The 19612-nt window shown below is 53.9% G+C and overlaps 1 protein-coding gene across 1 annotated transcript in view; it reads right to left on the bottom strand.

Annotated features, from left to right (window-relative positions):
- Positions 1-16436, bottom strand: part of BACE2 (beta-secretase 2) — an 85148-nt gene extending 68712 nt beyond the window's left edge. Inside the window, exon 1 of the mRNA XM_059164762.1 lies at positions 15739-16436. Within this exon, the coding sequence (XP_059020745.1) occupies positions 15739-16029 (291 nt within the window). The 5' untranslated portion in view covers positions 16030-16436. The remainder of the gene's footprint in view (positions 1-15738) is intronic.
- Positions 16437-19612: the final 3176 nt, after the last annotated feature.

Here is a 19612-nt window from a genome sequence, read left to right as displayed (position 1 = left end):
CGATCACAGCCGGAGGGCGGTCTATTCCAGGCTCGCGGGAGGAGGCTGCTGGACCGGCGGTCCACAGAGGTGTGGGCACGGGCAGGGTCACAGAGCCCAGGTGCCCAGGGGCTGGTTGTGAAGGGCACGGTGGCCCGGGGCCTGGAGGACGTGGCAGCGGTGGAAGGAAGCACAGACACGCTAAAACCAGCAGGGAGCGGGGAGTGGCGTTTATACACTGAATTCTCTCTCATCCTACCAAGCCCAATCCCAAGCCAGGTTGGACAAGCGAGACTGAGCAGTGGGGTTCACGGAAGCTGGCCACCAAGACAGGACAGAGGGTCTGTCCCAGGAAAACGCCCGCCTCCTCGGGCCCCCTGTGTGGGTTTGCACACGAGCACCCCATCGGATGCCATCCAGGGGCGTCCCGGGCACCCCACTCCTCGCTGGGCTCCTCCTCCTGCCCTTGCAGCAGCATCCCCCGGAGGTGGGGAGGAGTGCGGGAATGGGGCGGAGGGAGGACGAAGGGGAGCTAGCCGGCGGCCGACCCGCCACCCCACATACACAGCTGGGGAAAGAGCAGCGGACCCGCGCGGCCCCTGGCCTTCTCAGACCGCCCACAAACAAGCGGACGGCACTGAAACAAGGCGGGCCTCACCGTCGCCCGCTGATTGGAAAGAGGGGAGAGACGGCCACACTCGGGTTCTGCAGGGCGATCGCTGCTGGGAGTTGATCGTTACGGTTCAGATCAAGCCTTCAATGGCCCAGTGCTATTCCGGGGCTGCTCTGGGAGAGGAGCTTGTGGAAGAAGGCAGCCGGCACCTCCTCCAGGAGGCCAAGTGTCCAGAACAGTCTGGCGAATAAACCCATGGACGACTGTTTACGGGGCACCTGTGCGATTCCAAGACGCGCACAGACTCCGCTCACGGACGGGACGTTTCTCCTCAATTGAATGAGTCCCCCATTCCGCACGGGGCTCCCCAGTGCTCATGGACCAGTGATGGAAAATTTTGGATAAACTATAGGAATGAGAAGAATATTTTGGGGGCCCTTGGGGGGCTCAGTCAGTGAAGGGTCTGCCTTTGGCTCAGATCATGGTCTCAGGATCCTGGGATGAGCCTGCATCAGGCTCCCTGCTCGGCGGGGAGTCTGCGTCTCCTTCTGCCTGTCACTCCCCCTGCAGTGGTCTCTCTCTCTCTCTCTCTCTCTCTCAAATGAATAAAAAAATCTTAAAAAACAAAAGAAGATTTTGAGCACTCAACCCTATCCCCGCGTATATCTACAAGTTATGTGCTAGGAGGCAGCTTAGCGGTGGCTCAGGGCACAAGGTCTGGGACCAGACCAGCTGTTTTCAAATCCTGGCTCTGCCTCGGGCTCCTCACCTGTGAAACGGGGGTAATGAATCCTAAACTTCCATTTTCCCCGATGTCAGTCAATGGCTCTAGCAAACTAACCAGAAGGTACTACTTTTCTCTGATTTGTTGGTTTTTTTTTTTTCCTTGAAGAACTAAAATTCTTTGGGGGCAGCTGCGTGGCTCAGACAGCTGGGCTTCCAAGTCTTGGTTTTGGCTCAGGTCATGATCTCAGGGTCATGAGATCAAGCCTGGCCTCGGGCTCTGCACCTAGATGGGGAGAAGATTCTCCCCCTCTGCCCCTCCCCCCTCCCTGCTGCTCTGAAATAATCTTTTTTTTTTTTTTTCTTTAATAAAAGGATAAAAATTCTTTGGAAAATTTTTTACACAGGTAGTAAACTCTGTTCCTAACCCAAGAGTTCGCAGGTATTTATATGCGTAGTACACAGACCATTTCTGGTGGCAGAAATCGAATAAGGACGGAAGGATGTCACGGTGCCGCCTTCAGAAGGTCCTCTCCGCAGCAGAAGCTTCTTAAGAAAAGGCGGTTTCTGAATCCACGGGAAAAGATCACCTGACAGGGACCTGCTTGAATCGTGTATTTGTTTATTTTCCGGTATCTCTGACGCAGCGCGGCCCGGCCAGCCGCTTGTCGTCGCAGTCAAAGCCGATCTGGCGCGGTGGCTTCCTGGGCAGAAAGAGCACGGAACGCATCTGCAGAGGTCTTGAACTTGCCCACACAGCAGACCCATGAGCAGACCGTGGAGCCCGCAGAGTGCGGGGAGCGGGGGGGCGCGGGTGGCTGTCACAGGAGAGGGACGGGCATGGGGCAGGGCTGGGGCTCCGTGAGCCACACCTTCCCCCGGCTCAGGGGGCCTCGGTCCCGGATGGTCTCGAGAGAAGGGGGGGGAGAGGCGCCTGTGCCCACCCGTTCTGCCTGATGCAGGCTCTCCTCTTGTCTCCGCTTGGCTTTCCTCACTTGCGGTCCTTAAAGAGGGTCCTCGCTCGCTCAGACGCCCCATGCCGCACCGTGTCACTTCCTCTGCCAGTGCCCTCCCCATGGACACCTGGGCGGTGGGCTCCAATGACTTGCTGGCACAGATGCCATCATGATGCCTAGAACGCTTTTTACAGCTTTCCCCGACATAACTTTGCCTAAATGCCCAGAAGTGGATTTTCGCACCACAGGATACTACGTGACCTCACTAGAAATTCCCAAACTCCCCTCCATATAGCCTTTGTGTGACGGGAGGACATCTTAGGAGAACTGTTCCTGTCCCACACCTCCCTTCGAACACACTCTGCAAACTGTTCTTCCCCATCCTTGAATGAAATCTTGGGCAAAGACTGTATTTTTCCAAAAGCTTTGTGGCTGTTCATTTGTCTGTTTGTTTGTTTGTTTTGGACATTAGAATTCCGGTCCTATCTAAAGACAAAACTTAAGCACAAAGCCTGTATCTGGCGTCCGATACCGTGGGCCCAGGGTGCACCTCAGAAGCCTACAGTGGGGCCGGGAGGCGCGGTGGGATTCACTGTGTCCCCATCTGCCTCACGACAACGCCCGGAACAGGAGGGAAGGAAGGTTCGGGGGAAGAAGGTGCTCCTCTCTCGTCATGACTACCACGTTCCGGGTGTGGCTGATGCCTCCGACTCAACCTTCCTTCTGTGGGGCATTCCTTCCCCCATTCCCACCACACAGAGCTCGCTCCCCACCCCGTATGTCCTGGGGTGGACAAAACCACAGCCCGCCTGTTGGCCACGGATGCTCCCTCCCTCCTTTGTCTCTGGCACCTGATGATCTAGCCCCGAGATCAGCAAACTTTTTCTGTACACAGCTGGACAGGGACGACCCTAGACTCAGGCTAACTCTGCCGCTGTAGTGCGAACGCACACACAGACAACAGGTAAACCACCAATCCGATGGCTGCGTTCCCAATAAGCCCTTACAGAAACAGCCAGATGGGTCGTCTCTCCTCTGGGAGACGACCTTTGCCATGGCCCTTTGCCATGGCCAAAGCCTATACCTACATCCCTGTAAGGGGGTCCCACACAGTGCCCGCTGGACATGAGCTTCTGGCCAACAACAGCAACAGAGACACTACAGAAAAGACTTCTCGGCTTGTCCTCCTCTTCCTGGGAGACTTCAAGGAGAAGAAAAGAAAGACAAACTATCTGAAAGCCTTTTTTTTTGAATTATGAAGCTATTTTTTTCTCCCAAAGCTACGATGGCGCCTGATTTCTGGCTACGAGTAAAAGCGAGGTTCCTAGCGACTCCGACGAGCTGGGACTCTTCACACTGAGAAGCAAGAAGCGCGTCTAGGGACAGCTGGTGTCGGATCAGCACCTCGAAGAAAATCAGCGTCAAATCACTGCTCCCCCCCAACCCCCATCTCTCAAGGTCAGAAGTCAGCTCTCAAGGTCAGAAGTCAGCCCCCCGTTGACCTGATCAAAGGCAGGAAAGGGCAGAAAGCATCACCCCAGCCAAGCTTGCCACTTTTATCCAGAGAAATAAGATTCCCTGAAATCTTCCAGGAGACCGTAGGTCCCCGTCCACAGCCAAGTCCCTACATTGGCAGCTGCAGGGAAAAGCTCCAGGCCAGGGAGGAGAAGGCTGAGAAGGTGTTTTGCTTCAACAACCAACGGAAGGCACCTACCACTGGCCAAGTGACAGCGTCGCCTTGACTGCCACGTTTCAGGACCTAAGCAGGCACGTAAGTAACAAAAGTCCTCTAGGGGCCCGTGGGTGGCTTAGTGGGTTAGCGTCCAACCCTGGACAGCTCAGGTCCCCGTCTCAGAGTCGGGAGATTAAAGCCCCCCACTGGGCTACGTGGGGGGGGGGGTGTCCACTGGAGATTCATTCCCTCTGCCCCTTCCCCCGCTCTCTAAAATAACAAATGAATCTTTTTAAAAAATACACTCTATACTTAGCTTATGCCTTGTAACGTTTCCTTTTTATTTATTTTTAATTTTTTTTTTTTTTAAGTGGACTCCACACCCAGCAAGGGGCTTGAACTCACTCACCACCTGGAGATCAAGAGTCTCGTGTGCCACCGCCTGAGCCAGCCAGGCGCCCCTAACACTTCCTTTTTAAACGCGAACAGTCAGCCAATAATCCCCGGACATTTGTGGAAAGCTTCTGGCGAGAGACGCAGACCAGACGCCCAGACGCAGAACCCAAGAGAAGGACTCGGGGCCAAAAGAAAAAAGGCAGGAAGCCGAAAGAAAAATTAAAAAAAAAAAAAATCGTAAGTTATTTCCTCAGAGAAACAGCAAATCTGCAATTCTGAAACGAGAGTAAAGTACAACCATAAAAAGGAACATTCAGAGATGAAAAGGAAGTGCTCTTGAAAATTAAAGTGAAAGTGGCAGAAATGAACCCAGACCAGAACTCAAAGACCAAGGACGGGAACTAGGAGGAGACCAACCAGAAGGCCAACATCTGGAAATGGGGAAGCCCAAAGAAAGAGAACGTTCTAGGGGCGCCTGGGGGGCTTGGTTGTTGAGCGTCTGCCTTCGGCTCAGGTCATGATCCTGGAGCCCTGGGATCGAGCCCCGCATCGGGCTCCCGGCTCAGCAGGACCTCAGCTTCTCCCTCTCCCGCCCCCCACCGCCCCCTGGCTTATGTTCCCTCTCTCTCTCTCTCTCTATGTCAAGTAAACAAATAAGACCTGAAAAAAAAAAAAAAAAAAGAACGTTTTACTAGAAGATTTCTTAGAATTCAACATCCTGAGCTTCTAGCCTGAAAAGACCAAGTGCTAACATAAAAACAAAACAAATCCCCCCCCCCCCGCCCCCGAGCCATACTAAGACACGTGGTGAATCTCAGAAGACCAGCGCTCAGAATCCGACACGTGGGCACCCCCACGGCTCACTAGCTTACACACGATCCGTACACACAGAGTGAAAGTGCGAGCGCTAATCTCTGCAGGACGCAGGGGCCTGGGGGCTGGCTGGAAGATCCAGGACCTCTGGGCCCTGGGGTCCGCACGCGCTCCCGGGGCAGGGATCAGAGGTCATGCAGATCCAAGGAGCCACAGGATCCCTGTGCCTCTCCCTGGGCCCCTGCCAGGAGCCCCATGCACAGCTCTGCAGACGCTGGGGTGGGACATGAGGCTGAGGTTTGAGGCTGGGCAGGCCCCTGCCTTTGCCCCAAGGCCTTGAACGCAGACACTAGGATGTTTCAGTTCTCGGGCTGGGCCCGCTCATAAACTCAGGACAGAGAGGCGTGCGTTCACAGCCCCTGGGATAAGCAACCCCGAGCAAGGCACCAGCTCAGGTGTGCAGGGGAAGGTGACGATGGTCCTCAGACACACGGTTGGCCCTCTACCAAGCGCCCAGCGCAAGGCTTGCAACCCGCCGGCCCACAGTCCCTCCCATTTGGGTGGAATGAACAGGGAAGTGGGTACCAGAAAGTACCATGTCGCACAGGGTTAAGAAGCCATCTGACCAAAGGGTGACAAAGTATCTCATCTATTTCTGAAATGAGTGCATACGTCAGAATAAGCACACAGCTGGGTGATCAATTCTTAGGCCACCAGGAAGCTCGTGGATTACATGTGAGTGTCAGTGGGTCTGGGGACCTGGCCCCATCCTGTACCCCTTGTCACCCTGTTCTCGGGCATCGCAAGGCACCAGGCACGCAAGGGATGTTGAAAGTCTTTGGTTCAGAGCACTCGATCTTCAAAGGAGGTTTTGTGGTTGTTTTTAACCTCAAACATCATCTCCCTTTGCCCCCTCCCCACCCCCAACCATTTTCTCTGGCTCAGTGCCCACATCCTCCCCTTCTGGAAAAAAGTTCAAAGGACAGATATCAATGAGAGGTACACTCCGGACTGACTCACAGAAGCTTCTGTGAGTTAGATTCTAGATCACTTTAGGGAGATAGGATTTTAAAGTACAGAGCCTTAAAAATAAACAAAATAAATAAAGCAGAGCTTTAAAAGTGTTTTTCTGCAGGGCCAGAATGAGGCTCTCAAAAAGCTTCAGGGACAGAGAACATTCCTTCCCTCATTCCCCAGACAGGAGGCCAACCTGGCCAGCCACAGTGCCCGCAGGAGGGCCGCAGACTGAGCCAACAGTTCTGTGACCCTCCAGGCTCCGGGTGCACGACCCTGCACGCCGCCTGACCGCCTTCTCTAAGCAGCCGGAGGACCCCAGACGCTGAAGGTGAGCCCGCGCGGTGGCAGCCCTCAGCCCACACCTGGCAAGAGCCCGGGAGGGATTCGGGGTGAAGGGGGAGGGATGCCCGTGCCCTTGCCCTCAGCTGGGACTGAGTCTCTCCGGCATCCGCTCCCAGGGATCCTCGGGGGCCCGTGCCCGCTGCCCACACCGGCACCCTCCCCTGCTACATGCTTCCCCTCCCCTCTCACTTCACCCACTACGTGCGATTCCCGAGATCCGCTCCCAAACACACTGCTCGCTCGCACGCTGGTCTCCGTCTGTGTCTGGGGGACCTGACAGTGATCTCCTGGCAGCCCCTCGTCCCCGGGCAGGCTGAGCTTAATTTTCCTTTTTAATTCAGAAACTCCTGGCTAACCATATTCAGCTCCCTTCCCCCAACTCTTCACTAGACACACACACATACACACACACACACACACGTGCGCGTGCGCGCACTGCCTCTGTAAGGACTTTGTTGTAATAAAATCTAACCCCCAAACCCAATTTTAAAATAGAGGAAAGAGGAGCTGCTCCCAAAGCCGGCACCTCCTCAGAGGTGCCCAGGGCCCACGTGCACTCTCGGCGTGTGTCTCCCCCTGCCCGCCCGCCCGGGGGTACAGGAAGCGCCTTCACCTGCCTGGCTTCACCCTGGAACCCGGTTCTCCCCAACTGCTCAAGGCTGGGTCTTCCACGCTGCTGGTCACTGTCTAGCTGTGCTTCCTCGAAGAGCTTTCCTCTCCCGGCCGGGCTGGAGCAGTCTGTTCTGACCCATGCCCATCACCAGGCTGGACTGCCCCAGCAGTTACTGGAAATTCTGTTTACTGTGTTTACAGTCTATCTTGCCAACGAGCACATGGGTTCTAGAAAATCAAGGACCATCTCTGTCCTTGTCAACCAGTGGTGCATCCCAGGGCTTCACACAGGGCCTGGCACACAGTAGGTGCTCAGTAAAGATGCTGAATGAGCAGAACCACGATGCTGGAATGAGACAGGGCGGTGAGGCTCAGGGGCGAGCCGCAGGTGTCGTAGCAGTCACTCCCTGCTCCTGCCCCTCCTGGACACTCTCCCCTCCCTGCTCCCAGGCCAGGTTGTTTCCAGGATTTCTCACCCCTGGTGACATTTTAGTCACCAGAGGTGACTACCTCATTATTTGTCACGGGGGGCTATCCCGTGCCTTGCAGGACCTTCAGCAGCATCCTGGTGAAACCACCCAATATGTAACAACCCAAACGTCTCAAGACAGCACCATATGTCCCCCAGCTAGGGCACAGCTTCCGGGGATGGGGGATGGAAAAACGTCTGTGTCAGACCTATTTGCTGCCCTGGGTAAAAGCTCTCTGCCGACCCTCCGCGGAGAGGACTAGGAAGCAGAGAAACCAACACTATCACATTTCCTTTTCGCTTAAACAAAAATAACCACCCTCCCACTAGGGGGAGGGGCAGCAACACAAATCTGTTACTGGAACCATTGGTAACAACTTCTGATTCCATTCGTCCTCTTCCAGAGCAAGGACACTTTCTAGAGCACCAAGCCACAAAGCAACAGTTACCAGTCGGCGACAAGGTAGCCACAGGATGGGGGGCCTGAAACCGACATCAGCTCCCCCTCCCCAACTCCATGTCTGCTGAACCCAATAACTGAAAAAGTAGCCCTTGTGATCTAGACATTTTTTATTTTCATTTCGTTTTCCTACTAATTCATGTTTATTGATTTACAAATTATCGCTCTGTGACAGAAGGAAATTTAAAAAGGACACCGTCAGCACACACGCCTTTAGAACATTCTCCCTAGAGAAAACCCAAGCCGTGTTTCCAACCTGCCAAACAAGAAGTTTTTGGAACACAATCTGCTTGAGGTAGAGATTTTGCTAATAAACCCGCAGAGGGCAACGCTAACCAAACAACCACACTTAGGAAGATAAAAGAACCAACCCCTTCCACGCAGGGAACCATGAAGCAGAAGATCTCGCTTCTCTCGTGGCTCCCAAACAGCATCCATGGATGGGGGGCGAGCGACTGATGGGGGGGTGGGGGTAGGGCACCAGGAGGGCATGGAAAAAGTGCAGATTCTCAGGCCAGTGTCTCATCTGGTCCATCTGGGCTGGATCCCGGGAAACTGTGTTTAACCAGCTGTAGCAGGTGCCCTTAGTCCTTCCTAGGCCTGCTGGGCTTGGGGACAAAAGCTGTAGCAGGGACCGGGGAGCCTGCAGCACTCATTCTCCTCTGGCCCCTCCGCCCTTCCCAGGACACCGAGATAGATTCTGCATTTTGACAGACATCTAGGTGACTTGCCTGCACACACCTGCTGAAAATTCGAACTTCTGAAAGCACTCAGAACGACAACAGATCATAGCCGTTGAGTGTTCGAGTCCTAGCAGGGTTCTCAGGTCACCCGGTCCAATCTCCTAATTTACAAGCTGAGGAATGAGGCGCCAAGAGGCTCTCCCACACCAAGCACTCGGCAAGCCCCACCTCCGGGATCAGCACCCAAACACCCAATTCCCAAATGAATGCAGTTCAGCCAGCTTCCCAGCAACTTGTCTGACTGGAAGATGCTTCTGGTTTCCAGGGGGCAGCCTGGCGTCACGGAAAGGGCTCTGGATGCCCACGGACGCTTCGGGAATCCACATCCACCTTCCCCAAGCAGCAGCGTCCCTTCCGGCAAGGGTCCTGATTGTCCCCACCTCTCTGCTGCCTGGAAGACTTTCTGATTCAGTATTCTCCTCCATTCGCCCCCCATGTCACCACTTTCTGAGGGGCTGGCTTAGGGCTGGGTTTTGGGGGTTTGGGGGCATTTGGGTTTGTTGTTTTGTTCCAGGCAGGGGGTCTGCATGGCTGGCAGCCTGAGGTAGTCCCCTGCCCACTGCCGACTGAGGCCATCTATCCAGTGCGGGCTCTGGAGAGCTTCAGCAGTGGGAGCACGAGCCTGGCCTGAGCGAGACCAGGTATAAATCCTCCCGCTGGGCCATTCCCGGTCTAGTGTGAAAGGGAAGGAGAGAGGTTTCCCACAGCCTTTACGGCTCCACAGAATGATAAAGCTTGCCCAGGGCAGCACTCGCTTTACTCCTCCGACAGTCCTCTTTATCTTTCTAAAATGGAAATGCTAAGACTGTGTATTTCCAGGTACAGGTATATGACGCACCATATAATAAAAATCCAAAAATGTCCAACCCGGGACCCGTGTTGGCTAGCACACATTAACCCATAAACAAACCTCCTGGTTTCTTAAATGCGGTTACACCAGTTTTGTTTCTTTCACTTGGTTACACCAAGATATTTTTTTTTCCTCTTTGAGAATTCCAAGAGCAAAAAGGCAACTGAGCAGCCACAGGCAAAAAATCAAATAGTTCATTTGGACCAGAAGGGGCCAATGGGGCACCAAGCGATAGCCCATCCAACTGTGAATCACGCACATTCTCCACGGCTCAGGATACTAGCCCAGAATACGAGGTATACACCCTTACTCACATTTTGCCCGTGAACATATATACACGAAGTCACAGAAGGCAAGCTGGGCCACGCACCTGCCTCACAGCTGCACTGGTTTCCTAGATAGTGTCCATCGTCACCAACGTGCACCAAGCCACACCAAGCCCAGGCTGGGCAAGAAGGAATCCAGGATGTAGGGCCATGGAGCCGAGCATGAGCAGGGGCCCCACTGCTGGTCATTGGAGGAGCTGTTCGGCTGGAGACAGAAGTGCCCACCATCACCATGGACCTGTGTACTCCCGCCACACCCTGCCTGGGTTGGGGCAAAGGTCAGCAGCCACCAACCCCGACCTTTAGCCTAGGTGGACCCTGAATCCGGACACAAAAGGCCTGACCCGTTCCATACTGTGTCTGAGCTACGAACCCCAAGGCACGCTGCCAGGCACCAGCGGGAAGGGAAAACACTGCCCTGAAACGTCTGTCCTCGGGTCCAACATGACAAGAACCAACCTTAAGCTCCCCCTTTTGGTTTTTAGTTAAGAGGGGCCAGCAATGTTCTAGGAGGAACAGAAAGCCCGGATGAGGTGATGCCCACCTGTCTTCAACAGAGGACATCAGAAGTCAAGAAAGTGTTATGGGACAGAAAGACATACTAGAGGAGAAAGGTCTGTATTCTCTATCAAACGTCTTCAACAAAGAGGAGTGATGGATGCTTTAGAGTCTTTTTTTTTTTTTTTCATTTTAAAAATATTTTGTTTATTTGAAAGAGAGAGCAGGAGCGGTGAGGAAGGACAGAGGGAAAGGGAAAAGCAGGCTCCGTGTTGAGCACAGAGGCTGACACCGGGACTTGATTTCATGACCCTGAGATCAAGATCTAAGCAGAAACCAAGAGTCAGATGCTTAACCAACTGAGCCACCCAGGTGGCCCTAATATGCATTATAAAAAAAAAATAGGTTGAAATCCTAATCTCTGTCTCTACAGTTGTAAGGACGCTGAGATAAGGTCAGAACAGAGCGGGGTGAACCCTAATGCAATGACAGGTGTCATTTTCAGAAGCCAGTTTGGACCTAGAGACTTACACACGGGGTGGGGGGGAGGATTTCATTTGAAGACAGGCACAGAGACGGCAGCCATAGAGCAGGGAGGCGGACTCCAGGCAGCCACCGAAGCTGGGAGAGTCAGGGGAGGGACAGGGCCCTGGCGGCATCTCCCTCGGGGTGACTGACCTCCAGCACTGCAAGAGAATATACCTCTGTTGTCTTAAGTCACCTGCTTTGTGGGATCTGTGACAGCGGCTGTAGGAGGCTAAAAGCTCAAAAGATCTCCAACCAATAAGGGAAAGGCAGCACGTGCGATCCCCTGCCCACTGCCATCACCAGTGTAAAGCCACCAGCATCCGGGATGCTTCCAGCCACACCCAAGTCCTCCACAGGTGAATGAAAATGGTTCTTTGTTTTTTTTTAAAGTCCAAGTGCACAGGGGAGCAGGAGCGAAGGGCTGGGTCTGCAGGACGGAACTGGCAGACTCCCTGACGGACACCCCAGCTCTGCCACTCACCAGGGGACCTTGGACAGATTACTGGGCCTCTCTGTGCTCTGCTCTCTCCGTCTGATAATTAAGTCGCACAACTTCCACCTCCTTCCTAGGGCTGTTCGGAGAATAAATGAGGTGATCTGTGCAAAACGCTTAGCATGGTACCCACCATCCAGTGAGCCTGGGATAAAGGTTAGCTGTTAATATTGACGGTTGTTAGTGACCTCTCAGACTGTCCCTCTAAGGTGCTTTCAGCAGGTGCCTCGGCCTGGCTTTTCTGCCTTCCGAAGGAGGACCTGCATCTTGAACTCCTCCACGACGCTCAGAGTCGCCACTACCATGTGCCACTCCCAGGAGCTCGGGGGAGCCTTGCTCTGCCTTTCCTGTTCTTCAAACCCCTGCCATCTCTCCGCTTCCCATTGTCCTCCGTCTTCACCGGCTCGCTGCGTTCCATCAAGTTTATTCTCGGTGCCCATCGCCTGCCTTTTTCCAGCCTCGCCTGCAGTGAGTTTCATGTAATTTAGGGACACTGGATTGCTTATTCTAAAAAAGACAAACTCCTAAATTGCATATACTTGGCACATATCTTCAATCCAAAGTCTTCCAAACAATTGTGTACTAAGAAGTGGTAAGCCAATGCGCCATGATTAAAATGTGAGTCCCCAAAATAATTTCTTAGCTCCTTACAGTAGAATGTTTAAACACGAAAATCGTGTTGCCGTCTGTTTCCTCCGTATTAGCGGAGATGACAGAAAATCTTTCAACAGAAATCCCTAAGGGCTTTTTGAGGCCATTACAAGGTATAGAGCTGCAGACCCTTAGCATTTCCAGGCAGATTGATTGCGTCAGGGTGAAAGCCTTTTTTTAAAATAATGGAAATTGCTATAATTATAATCACTTTAGAACACCATTATTATTATTAATAAGACCAAATTGCATGGTTCAAGCGGCTGCTGGTTCTCTACTGTTCACAAGGAGTCACGTGATGGTATCGAACACCTGGCACTCATCTCCATGCCAACGTGGCCCTGCTCTCGCACGGGCTTCGGGGCACATGCCTGTGATGTCTTCAGCGGTGGCAGGCAGAACGACGGACTCCCCCAGTTCTTGGTGGAAGCGTTCAGAAAACGAGCACATGTCCAACAGTGGGGTTTTCCCACAGGAGAGCGGGGTCTGGGCAGCGCTGGTCCTGGTGACCTTTCCCTCTCCCATGCGTCCCTGTAGCCAACGATGCAGCAGGTTGCCCTGCACAGAGGGGAGGGCTGCAGGGCGGCACGGGGCTGGAGTCCATCGCTGGTCACCCATTAAGTCCCTAACACCCTGGGCTTTAAGGTCCAGGGATCTCTCCCTGAATAGGGTAGTTAAAGGCCAAATTTTGTTTAAAAAGAGAAAAATAGGGGTGCTGGGGTGGCTCTGTCGATCAAGCATCAGCCTTTGGTTCAGGTCATGATCCCAGGGTCCTGGGGTTGAGCCCCACCTGGGGCTTCCTGATCAGCGGGGAGTCTGCTTTTCCCTCCCCCTCTCGCTCCCCTGCTTGTGCTCTCTGTCAAATAAATAAATAAATCTTAAAAAAAAAAAAAAAAAAAAAAGGGAAAAAGAAAAGGAAGCGGGGAAGAAAGGGAGCAGGCAGGTATATGCCCACTGGAGTCTAGCCACCTAGCTTCTGGAGTCCAGCCGCGTGGACTACTCGCAGTCCACTGCTGGCTCTCCCGCTTTCTTGTCCTGCTCCCTGGGCCAGTCATTCAACCTCTCCACGCTTGTTTTCCCAACCCCTAAATGGGTATCAGAGCCGTGGGGTGGTTGCGAAGATCCCCCCAGGACAACACCCCCACGGCATGGCGCTCGACACGAGGGGAGCCCTCCCCATGGCTAGGGACTGTTACCTCTCCAAAAACTCCTGGTTATTTAATGCCCGAATTTACAATTGCATTTTTCTCTCCACCTAAGCAAGTTTTATTTTAGGCTTAGGAGAATCAGCAAAGAATAAATGCATAACTCTTGGCCGTTAATAGAGCAGGAAACCTCACTCCGAGTTCAGAAGTCACCCCAGGGCCTGCGGCGAACATCTTGCTGGTGGCCAGAGACATTTCAGGAGGAGAGAGGGAAGAAATGAATCCCAATGTGCTTGTCACTAGTACCCAAGAGTTTATAGTAGGCCTTTGGAGAGATCGTACGCAAGGATTGTGCTATAAAACAACTTATTACTAAATCAGGCCAAGAAGGAGGAACAGAATATTTCATTCCCCGTCAAATGTAAAAATTAAATCTGGATTGTTAAAAACAGCCTTCCCTGGAAACATGCTCATCTTTAACTGAGAAATAACCTTGAATGAACTACCTCCTTGGCCAAGGTAAAGATACAAGCACTAGGCATGCAATATGATCCTGTTAATTAAACTTCATCATTTTAAAGTAAAGGTCACTAGGATGCCTGGCTGGCTCAACCCATAGACCACGCGACTCTCAGTCTCCGGGAGGTAAGTTCAAGCCCCACGGTGGGCCTGGAGCTTACTTTAAAAAAAATAATAAAATAAAGGTCACTGGATTAATTAATAAAGAAAAGGTATTATTTATGAAAGGCTTTTTTTTTTTTTTTTTTTTTTTTGAGAGCCCAAGAGAAATCTTCCCATTCCCCGCCCCCTTCTCTTGAGGCTTTTTTTCCCCCTTCCCGTCTTCCCTGGAGGGAGATATCTAGGACCCCTTTTATCACAGTGCCCAAAGTGCCCAAATCTTTACTTTAGTACAAAGACTTCCCTTCCACTCAAAAATTAACAAGAGCACTTCTCCACAAAGCACATATTTCATAAACAGAGAGTCATTTCCTGTTCGAAAGCTCATCCTTGGGCCACAAAAGAGGGTCATCCACAAAATACTGGGAAATCTTGGGAAGGCAGAAAGTACAAGGTTCTCACCAGGAGCGCGTGTCTTCACGTGGCGGCTCTGACCAGCAACCACACCCCTGCGGTCAAGTTAAGCTCCCTCAGCTGACACCCTCCCCCTCCCTGCCCTCCCTCCACCCGGGAAGGCAAGGCTTAGAAGAAAGGCAACCAGAGTTCAAGTTTTGAGCAGAACACATTTCTGGAGGGTTGTTTTTAAAAAGACTAATTAAGCAAGTATAGAAGTTACTCAGTAGAGTTTCTTTTTTTAAAAAGAATTAGCATGGCGCGTCTTTCCTCTTAAGCAAGTCTTGAATAATTTAATTAGAATTACACCAAAGTCATGAGTATGTTCTATTTATGGGGGAATCATAGCTGAATTGAAACTCAAATGACAATGTTAAAAATAAAAACAAAGTATCTTGGGACTGTACTCAACTGATAAGAAAAACCTGACTTCAAATCACACTTAGATCAGGTAAACGTGGAAAGGGGGGGGACCAAATCGACTTGGGGAATTGTTTCTCTTAAGATTACTGAGCCGGGGGTGAGGGGTGAGGGGGGGGGGGGGCATTCGTTTCTTGCTACAAGAAGTGCTAATAAATAAAATCAGATTAAAATAAAAAGAAGGCTGCTGGGTTTTATTTTTATTTGGTCATCGGGAGGCCACTCGGTCCCCGGAAGCCTTACTCAGCCTGGATTTTTCCGCAGGAGCTGGACCGCATTTAGTACATTGCACACACACGTGTGCAGACGCTGGCTCGGTGCAGCGAGGCTGGGCGGCTGGGCGGGCGGGAGGAAGCCGACGAGCCAACTCTGGGAGAGCAGAGCCGCGCGGCGGCCACGCGGCCCCCTCCGCCCGCAGCCAGCGAGCCTCCGCGTACTGGGCGGCTCGGCGGGGCTCGCGCACAGATCCCACTCCAGGCACTGCGCCTCCGGAGCCGGCCACCAGCCCCCGTAGCAATGAGACAGCAAGGGGGTGGGAGGGCGGGGAGGAGATCGGGCATCCAAGGTGAGCCCCCAGGAGCCACAGCATCGCGCCCGAGGCCCACGGTGCCGGCTCCCCGCTCGCCAGAAGGGCTGCCCGTTGGAGGCGCTCGCCGCCCCGCCGCTCGGAGGGGAGGGCTCACAAGTTCTGAAACACTCGCGCACACCCTCGGCTGAGCCCGGGGCAGGACGGTCGGCGCTCCGCGTCCCCAGGGCGCGCGCCCCGCTCCCGGCGCGGAGGGACCCCCCGGCGTGTCCCCACTCTGCTCTACCGAGGTGTGGTTGGGGGCGACGCTAAACCGCGCGCACGCTCCGCTGGGCGCTCCCTCCCGAACCCCGGAAAACCCGCGGCTGCAGCCTGGGGGACCGCAGGGGTGGTGGGGCGCGGGTCCGCTGGGTGAGCGAGCGCCCGCCAACCTACCTTCTGCGGGGGGGTTCCGATCAGCATCTCCAGGTAGTAGCCACGGCCGGAGTCCCCCTGCAGGTTGTCCACCATGGCCAAGAAGTTGGCTGCGCCGCCGGCGGGCTCCAGGGCGAGCGCCAGGCCGTCGGCTTGGGGTGCAGCGCGGGGCGCGGCGGGGGTCCCGGGCCCGGGGGTGGGCGCGGCCACGCGGAGGGGCAGCGTGAGGGGTGCGGGGGCTGGCGCCGGGGCTGCGCGCAGGAGCCACTGGGCCAGCAGCGGCAGCAGCAGCGCCCGGGCCTGCGCGCCCATGCCCGCTGCGGGGCCCGGGGGGCGCGCCCGGCCCGGCCCGTCCCGTCCGGCGCTGGTGGCGGCGGTGGCGGTGGTGGCGGCGGCGCGGCGGCTCGGCGCGCGGCTGCGGGCAGGGCTGGGCGCGCACCGGGCGGGCGGCGGCCGCTGGGAGGAGCGCCGCGGGAGGAGGACCGGGGAAGCGGGCGGAGGCGCCGGAGCCGGAGCCGGAGCCGCCCCAGCCCGCGCCGCCAACTTGAGCAAGTTGGTCGCCGCTGCCCCCTCTGGCGGGCGGCGGCTGCCCCGCAGGAGCCGGGCCCCTCCCCCGCGGCCAAGGTCACAGCGGAGCGCTCGGTCCGCGGGAACGCACCGGGCGCGCCCCACCCGCTCTCGCTCGGGTCGGGCCGCGCCTCTTCCCCGGGAAACTCGAGTCCTGAATTTCCTCGGAATGCGCCCCGCTGCTACGGCCAACGGATGTGACGAGGCTCATCGGATACCAGGGGGAAAGTTTCGGGAACCCTTAAAGGGGCAGCGAGGGCCTGAACTGGCCCTGTGGCCCCGCGCGCGAGGGAGCCCCGCAGCGGTGGGGGCTGACCTGAGGGTCGGAGAGGAGAAGAGAGAATCGTCAGAGAGCCGCGAGCATCTTCGGGAGTCAGCGCCTGCCCTCGCTAAGTTCATCCCCGCCGCACTTACACCCACCCGAGTCTGGCTGCGTCTCTGGGCATTTCTAGGGCGCCGAGCCCCCGCCCCCACCCCGGATCCTGCTCCTTCCCTCTCCCCTCTCCCCACTTCGGCCCCTAGCGGCTGGGGGTGGGGGTGGGGGGGGGGTTGGGGGTGGCCAAGGAGAGCGCGAGAGCTTTCGAGACCTCTCCCTAGAAATCTTGGGGGGGAGGGGGAGGAGGCCTCGGCTCTCCCGGGAGGTGGTGTTCGCCGCTGGCTTTGAACTTGGGCTTCTCCTCCCCAGGACCGTCCGTAATGCAGGTGAGAAGCTGCCCGGAGCCGCTCCTTCAGCTCCCCCAGGACTCCCTCCGTCCACCGAGCAACTCGCAGTCACGATGCACAAATCAGGGCGGCCAAGTCTGGGCCGCTGCCTTCCCTCGTCTCCTCCCCCTCCGCCAGCCCTCGGCGGATTATCTAATTAATACTTGTTTAGCCGCGGACACGAAGACCAAAGAAGTATCAGTCGTGCCAACAAGGAGGGTGATTTTATTTGAGGTACTAAACGCAGGGGGGACAGCTGCACCTGCTAGAGCCCATCGATTTCTACTGAAACAAGGAGCAGAAAAATCTCTCTACCTCCTCCAGCTGAATTATGCTGGCTGTTTTAAAAAACAAACAAACCCATCTTCGAAACACTGGGAAGGTTGGAGCGAAGCGTCACTCCTCCCTGTAATTTCCAGCTACTTCTGTTCAAGATTTGATTTTTATTCCTGTCTTCTCAGTTTCAGAATCAGGTCTAACTCTGCAAAGGACCCCCATGTCAGAGAGCTTCAGTCGCGTCTGTGAGAATCACGTTTTCCCCAAACTCTATCCCAGATTTAACAAATCCCCAGCCTCAAAATGAAAGGCCTAGTTGGGCCTGTGATATAACCTAAATTGATATCCCCATAAATCTGCATAGTAATTCCAGACCTATTATATTCATATATTCACATTTCAAATTCAAGGTTGTAGAGGAAGTATAATTTTTAAAGAATGATTATTTATACTCCTTAGTGTCCAGTCTTGAGGGGTTTGGAAAGACGTGCAGACAGTTCTCGGAAGAACATAACCTTGTAAAAAGTGCATGGAATTTATTAAAGGCCTTGGCATTGGGGCTCCCTGACGTGAAGTTCAACAACAGAGACATTTGCTCTAATAATTAAAAACCACGAGGGAAAACTTTAAAAATCAAGTCTAATTAAGGTTTGTCCTTCACGGGGCTCCTGACTCCACCCAGTGTGAGGAGTCGTTGTGAACTTTTCATTTTGAAAGGGCTAGTTTAGGTTTACGGGAAAACGGATGCATTCAAGTCCAGTCGCAGAGGAGCTGATGCAGTTTTAATGGACGGAGAGCTCTCTCGTCAGAAAAGAACGTGGGCTGAAGCGACAGCCTCAGATGACCTTGCCCTTGGCCGTCTTCATTTTATGAATGGGTTCGTGGATGGTGGTTCTTAACCCCTCAGAGCAATGGCTCTGCTTGTGTCTGGGAAACAATCATTTCACCTGCCAGGTGTTCTCTTTGAGGGGGGCAGGGAGATGCTGAGCCCGGCGGTGGGGGTTAGGGAGGGCACAGACTGCAGGGAGCATCGGGGGTCACACGCAAACAATGAATCACTGAACATGACATCAAAAACCAATGATGTACTGTATGGTGACTAACATGAAAGAAAGAAAGAGAGGAAGGAAGGAAGAAAAGAGAGAGAGAGAGAGAAGGAAGGAAGACAGACCCTCTGGGGCAGGCCTCTCAGGGGGCAGGATTAGAGAGTCTTTTTATCCTTCCAGAAGCTTCTCTAAGAAAGAAGCCACTTCCCATTGCATGGGTGAGCATGGGGAGGGGGACAGGGGGAGAAGGGGGACCCCTCACGCCCCACACCCTCTTCAAACTGCCCCCTTCCCCCTCCATGCCCTGAGGCCCCCAGCCACGCACTTCCTGGGCCACTCAGAAAAACCAGGGCCTACAAGTGAGACTGGCCCATCCTCCTTGGAAAGAGCAAACCTCCTGACCAAGAACTGTCCTGGGGGCACCTGGGTGGCTCAGTGGGTTAATCCTCTGCCTTTGACTCAGGTCATGATCTCAGGGTCCTGCGATGGAGCCCCGCTGCATCGGGCTCTCTGCTCAGGAGGGAGCCTGCTTCCCCCTCTCTCTCTGCCTGCCTCTCTGCCTGCTTATGATCAATCTCTCTCTCTCTCTCTCTGTCAAATAAATAAATAAAATCTTAAAAAAAAAAAAAGAAAAAAAAAAGAACTGTCCTGGACAGCAGATGGTGAGCATGGTTCTTACGTCCTGTCCAAGCAGCCAACCAGGGAATCCTTCCAGAAGTACGTGCTGCGTGGCTGGGAAGATTGTCACCCATGTGTTGGCTGTCACCAGCTCTCCCTGCTAGCTTTGAGATCTTCTTACACCAGCAATCCTCAAATTTGGGGTCTCAGAACCCTTCAAAAATTGGGGACCCCCCATGGGGCCCCTGGGTGTCTCAGTGGGTTAAGCATCCCACTCTTGATCTCAGCTCAGGTCTTGATATCAGGGTCATGAGTTCAAGCCCAACGTAGGATATAGAGATTACTTAAAGGCGGAGGACCCCAAGGAGTTTTTATTTATATAGATCATATCTATCAGTAGTTACCAAATTAGGTGTTAAAACAGACATTTTAACAATATGTAACAGTGTATTTAAAAATAATGCAATAAACCCATTATACAACAACATAAAATAACATTTTAATGAAAACTAATCTATTCAAAAAGCGAGAAGAATGGTTATTTTGCATTTTTGCAAGTCTCTTTATCCGGCTTAATGGAAGGCAGCTGGGTTCTCCTATAGGCTTCTGCATTCAGTCTGTTTGGAAGCCTCTGGAAAATTCTATCCAGCACATAGAACCGAACAAAAGTGAAAAAGACAACACTT

The sequence above is a fragment of the Mustela lutreola genome, chromosome 2, assembly GCF_030435805.1.
Source record: "Mustela lutreola isolate mMusLut2 chromosome 2, mMusLut2.pri, whole genome shotgun sequence".
Classification (NCBI taxonomy): domain Eukaryota; kingdom Metazoa; phylum Chordata; class Mammalia; order Carnivora; family Mustelidae; genus Mustela; species Mustela lutreola.
The sequence above is the reverse complement of the archived record's forward strand: the minus strand, read 5'-3'. Positions and strand labels throughout refer to the sequence as shown.